This window comes from Pelophylax lessonae, assembly GCF_965119305.1.
Source record: "Pelophylax lessonae genome assembly, chromosome: 10".
NCBI lineage: Eukaryota > Metazoa > Chordata > Amphibia > Anura > Ranidae > Pelophylax > Pelophylax lessonae.
In genome coordinates, this window is record NC_138777.1 from 20,571,138 (window position 1) to 20,577,137 (window position 6,000).

The following is a 6,000-nucleotide window of genomic DNA, read 5'->3' on the forward strand; positions in this document are numbered from 1 at the left end:
CATATCCAATAAAAATATAAAAATTCAAATTTCTTCATAAATTTGAGCCAATATGCATTATGCTACATATGTTTGGTTAAAAAAATCCCAATAAGCGTATATTAATTGGTTTGCACAATATATAATTATAGTGTCTACAAACTAGAGCTGCACGATTCTGGATAAAGTGAGAATCACGATTTCTTTGCTTAAAATAGAGATCACGATTCTCAGCGTTAGCCCAAAAGTAAAAAAAAAAAAAAACTAAAAACAGTAAAGTTAGCCCAAAAAAATTGGGCTAACTTTACTATTTTTAGATTTTTTTCTTATTCATTGAAGTGTTTTTTTTCCCGAAAAATTATGCTTTTACTAAGGGATGTGATGGATTTTTCCCCCTTCTTTGCAGGGAAATAAAATCTATCACTCCCCCACCCCGTCAGGATGGAGCTCTGTATTTTTTACATAGACAGAGCTCCCTCTAGTCCAGGGTTCCTCAACCAGGGTTCCTCCTGAGGTTGCTAGGGGTTCCTTGAGCAATCGGCAATTTTTGCCTCTCAGATAAGCTTCCAATGACACCATTGTTCCTTTTAGCTCTCTGTAAGGGGGGTAATTCTTCCCAATGATGACAAGAGTAAGGAGCATTCTTCCCACTGACTGTCACACTAATGTGTCATGTTGTAGGTTTTTCATTTTTAGCAGACCAGAAATTTATTTCAAGGGTTCCTCTGTGTTGAAAAGGTTGAGAAAGGCTGGTGTAGTCTGTCTCCTCACCAGGGGCGGCCCGGCCATTGGGGGCGCAGGGGTGCCGCCCCCCCCATCCATGCATCTGGCCCCCTAATCTACATGGAGGGTGTCGGATGTATGGATTCAAATGGGGCTTTTTTTTTTTTTTTCGAAGCACGTGATAAGAGCCAGAGACACTAATAGGCTTCAAAAAAGGGTGGGCTCGGGGCGCAGAGCACTGCGCCCCCCCGAGCCCACCCAGTTGTGTGACAATAGCGAATGAATATTCGCTATTGTCACACGGATTCTCCTCCTGGCCATTTAGGAAGCGGGTCCTGAGACCCGTTTCCCAATTAGCCCGAAAGAAGAAGCCATGCCATTGGCCGAAGAGGAGGATGGAGGAGACCCAGGAGACCGAGAGAGGGGGAAGCCGCCGCCGCCGCTGCTGCTGACTGCCCTCCATATGTCCAGGGCAGGGCTTTTTTTCTCAGACAATAGGTGCAGGAACCCCCCCCCCCTTCTGAGTCCCCCCTTGTCTCTATGCCCTACCCACCTCCAAGCACCGTTTATCGGTTCCACCTCTACCCACCTCCCAGTACTGCCCCAATAATCATTTTGTGGTGCTAAATAATTGTATTGAATTTGTTCTTGTCTAATAACAAGAAAAGCAGTAAAATAGATCCCCTGGGGCCAGCAACAATAGAACCCTCACATAACAAAAGGCCCCCCCAGCAACAATGGACCCCACCCCAACAACAAAAGGGTCCCCCCAAGCAACATTTAGATAGCCCACACAACAATAGACACACCCCCCACACACACATCAACAATGGACCACCAACAACAAAATACCACCCCCCAGCAACATTAGAACCCCAGCGGCAACAACAGATTTCCCAGCAGACAGCAATAATAGACCTTTCCCTCAATAGTAGATCCCTACTAGCAACATGAAACTCCCCAGCAACAATAGATCCCCACCATCAACAATAGACCTTCACACAAAAACAGATCCCTACCAGTGACAATTGATCCCCCAGCAGCCAGCATCAATAGACCCTCCTACATACCCCTTGCTATTACATATATTCAGTGCTGGAGGTGCCGGAACTGCGTTCCCCCGCGTTCCTGCTGAAAAAAAAGCCCTGGTCCAGGGTGAGTGAGCCGGCGACCGGTGTGCGGGCTGGTGTGGTCCAAGGGGGAAGGGGGTATGGTGTGGTCCATCTGCTGACCCCATCCCCCCCCCCCCCCCCCGGCCCATGGAGCACCAGCCGCCACTGCTCCTCACCGATCGGCGGGTACCAGCGGTCATCCATTGTCCACCGCCCGCTGATTGGCTTCTGCTGCAACTAATCACAGCAGAAACAGTGCGCCTGCGCCCCCTACCTGGAAGAACAGAAGTGTGTGTGTGTGTGTGTGTGTGTGTGTGTGTGTGTGTGTGTGTGTGTGTGTGTGTGTGTGTGTGTGTGTGTGTGTGTGTGTGTGTGTGTGTGTGTGTGTGTGTGTGTGTGTGTGTGTGTGTGTGTGTGTGTGTGTGTGTGTGTGTGTGTGTGTGTGTGTGTGTGTGTGTGTGTGTGTACACACATGATTGTGCATAGTGCAGTAAAGTTACAATGGGCCAGTTCACAAGTTGGTATTTGATGCGTTTGTGGAGTAAAGCGAGGATCCTGCAGTCTTTTTGGCTTCGTATGATGAAACGCCCGTGTCTTGTCCTGACCTCATCTTTCTCCGTTCATCCCGCAGTATCTCAGGGCTCCGACCTTCGAGGAGGAAGTCCTTCTGTGGCGATATTTTCTGGATAACAAAGTTCTCCTGTCCTGCGGGAAAGCCTTTGAATGTTGTGAGCCGGGCTGGTTTCGAATCATATTCTCGGACAAGACTCACCGACTGCTTCTAGGTAAGTGTATGCTATGAGGACAGTCCTTACACCCAAACTCCACCCTTCCTTCAGTCTTGCACAGCTGTACAGACTCCCCACCTGTACTGACTTACTCTGATTTCACTGCACACTGTGAGCTTCCAACTGTGTGCATTAGAAGCTACAGCAAGTCAGAGTCTGCCTCATTTCCTGGCTGGAGCATGCCCAGCATCATCTAGGTCTTATTTCCTGACTCTGACAATTTCAGGCCCACCCCTTTCATTCATTGGGTTTCCGTTCTTTCAATCATGAAAGCTCAGCGCCGCATGTGGACGTTACCTAGGACAGTATTGCATGCCATTGCAGCCTGCCTAGGAAAGCCCCTCCTCCAGACTGACACTCACTCATCAAGGCTTTTTGATGTCATTTTTGTTACTACAGGCATTTATATAGCACTGGCAATTTACGCATAGCTGTACATTTACATTGTGATATTTGCATAACTCCTCTCCATGGCCACTGCTTGCATTTGGGCCGAAGACGCTTGACAGGAGTACAGAGGTGAGGTGCTGTCATGGGCCCTGCTGGCCTCCCCCCACCAGCCATGATCTGTCTGCACTGCATAGAGAAGCACAGAGATCTAGTGATGATGTCACTAGGTCTAAAATAAGATATGTGAGTGATTAAACAGGGGCTAAAAAAGATAAGTTTCTATTGGTTCATTTGTCAGCCTACAATAAAAATCAGGTTAGACTTTCTTTAATGCTTTGTTTTGGTAACCTGTGTACTAAAAGCAAGCCTGGCACATCCCTACATATATAATTAAAATTGTTTTAGGTGTGAAAACTAGTCCTAGAATTATTGCTAAGTTACCGGCACATGCTGACTCTACTGAATTTGGTCTGAGCATGCAGACATCAATGACCTCTGCCCATAAAACAAGTTTAGGTCCAACCCCTAAGGAGTCACAGTGCTCACCCCCCAAGGAGCCACAATACTCATCCCCCAAGGAGCCACAGTGCTCACCCCCCCCAAGGAGCCACAATACTCATCCCCCAAGGAGCCACAGTGCTCACCCCCCCCCTTCTACCCAAGGAGCCACAGTGCTCATCCCCCAAGGAGCCACAATACTCATCCCCCAAGGAGCCACAGTGCTCACCCCCCCCCCTTCTACCCAAGGAGCCACAGTGCTCATCCCCCAAGGAGCCACAGTGCTCACCCCCCCTCCCCAAGGAGCCACAATACTCATCCCCCAAGGAGCCACAGTGCTCACCCCCTTCTACCCAAGGAGCCACAATACTCATCCCCCAAGGAGCCACAGTGCTCACCCCCCCCCAAGGAGCCACAGTGCTTACCCCCCCCCCCAAGGAGCCACAGTGCTTACCCCCCAAGGAGCCACAGTGCTATATCCCAATGAGCCACAGTGCTCACCCCCCAAGGAGCCACAGTGCTATATTTCAATGAGCCACAGTGCTCACCCCCCCCCCCAAGGAGCCACAGTGTTCACCCTACTAAGGAGCCACGGTGCTCACCCCCCCCCCCAAGGAGCCACAGTGCTCACCCCAAGGAGCCATGGTGCTCACCCCCCCCAAGGAGCCATGGTACTATATTCCAATGAGCCACAGTGCTCACCCCCCAAGGAGCCACAGTGCTCACCCTACTAAGGAGCCACAGTGCTCACCCCCCCCCCCCAAGGAGCCACAGTGCTCACCCCCCAAAGAGCCACAGTGCTCTCCCCTAAGAAGACACAGTGCTCTCCCCCAAGGAGCCACAGTGCTCACCCCCCCAAGGAGCCACAGTGCTCACCCCCCAAGGAGCCACAGTGCTCACCCCCCAAGGAGCCACAGTGCTCACCCCCCAAGGAGCCACAGTGCTCACCCCCCAAGGAGCCACAGTGCTCACCCCCCAAGAGCCACAGTGCTCACCCCCCAAGAGCCACAGTGCTCACCCCCCAAGAGCCACAGTGCTCACCCCCCAAGGAGCCACAGTGCTCACCCTCCAAGGAACCACAATGCCCACCCCCAAGGAACCATAGTGCCCACCCCCAAGGAACCACAGTGCCCACCCCGCAAGGAGCTACAGTGCTCACCCTCCAAGGAGCCACAGTGCTCTATCCCAAGGAGCCACAGTGCTCACCCTCCTGGGAGCCACAATGCTCACCCTCCAAGGAGACACAGTGCTCTCCCCCAAGAAGCCACTGTGCTTTCTCCCAAGGAACCACAGTGCTCACCCCCCAAGGAACCACAGTGGTCACCCCCCCAAGGAGCTACAGTGCCCACCCCCCAAGGAGCTACAGTGCTCTATCCCAAGGAGCTACAGTGCCCACCCCCCAAGGAGCTACAGTGCTCTATCCCAAGGAGCCACAGAGCTCACCCTCCTGGGAGCCACAATGCTCACCCTCCAAGAAACCACAGTGCCCCCCCCCCCCCAAGGTGCTTTAGTGCTCACCCTAAAGGAGCCACAGTGCTCACCCTCAAGCAGACACGGTGCTCACCCCAAGGAACCACAGTGCTTTACAAAAAGAGAAAAACAAATGTTGCTTTGCATCCCTTTTTTTTGAAGGGATGTCTTGGCTTTTCCACTAAAAGATAATGGCCCTTTCAGTAAGCAAGTAGGCAGCAAAATGAAATCTCTGCAGATCTGTGTTATAATTCCTCGCCTTATTGCAGTACACATCCATTTTAGAACATGTTGGCTTGTACTAAGGCCTGCTATGTTAAATAATAAATTAAAATTGTTGTCTCTTCGGTCACATCACCCTTCAGATTGCATTGGTCTGTTGTCTTTTGTTTCCCACCATCAGGAATGCAGCGGATCCGGAAGGTCCTGGAGTTGAGGGAGAAGGAGCTTCACCTGGAGCTGAGAAACCCGGCAGAAGAAGACATTAAGGCGGACAGCACCGACGAGGTCATCTACGTCTCCAGCCACCGCGAACCCTCCGGCTCTAACCTGAGCGACCTCATAGTCCAGCTCCAGCACCAGATGCGCTCCTCCGATTGGCTGCAGCAGAACACAGCAGAAAGCTTTGCCAAGCAGAACCCGGAGGTCTTCCAGGTCTACAGCAAATACATGGGGAAGAAGTGATCGGAATCGCAGGTGATCGGCTGAGGATCCCTCGTTATGATGTCACAGCACAAGATCTCTGTCACTGTAGGGTGCCGTGCTTGCACTATATTGTACATATAGACTGGTGGGCTGGTCCCACTAATATCAATGCCATACAGCCAAACCCTACAGAGATTCGGGACACCCTCTGGGGCCATAATAGAATATGATAAAGGCTGCGCTTAGATCTTCCCTAAAAAGTCCATGCAAAGGATTTTTTTTTTATTTTTTTCAGATTCGTTTGGGTTTTCGGTAGAGAAGGGTTAAAGAGTAACTCCTCTTTTGTGGACAAAAAATAACATTCCCCTCTGGGTGATCTCTGTACATTGCAGGGA

The 6,000-nt window shown here is 51.0% G+C and overlaps 1 protein-coding gene across 1 annotated transcript in view; it reads left to right on the forward strand.

Moving 5' to 3' along the window:
• ACCS (1-aminocyclopropane-1-carboxylate synthase homolog (inactive)) overlaps positions 1–5,654 on the forward strand; it is a 52,012-nt gene extending 46,358 nt beyond the window's left edge. Inside the window, exons 14-15 of the mRNA XM_082269918.1 lie at positions 2,446–2,599; positions 5,364–5,654. Of these exons, the coding sequence (XP_082126044.1) occupies positions 2,446–2,599; positions 5,364–5,644 (435 nt within the window). The 3' untranslated portion in view covers positions 5,645–5,654. The remainder of the gene's footprint in view (positions 1–2,445; positions 2,600–5,363) is intronic.
• Positions 5,655–6,000: the final 346 nt, after the last annotated feature.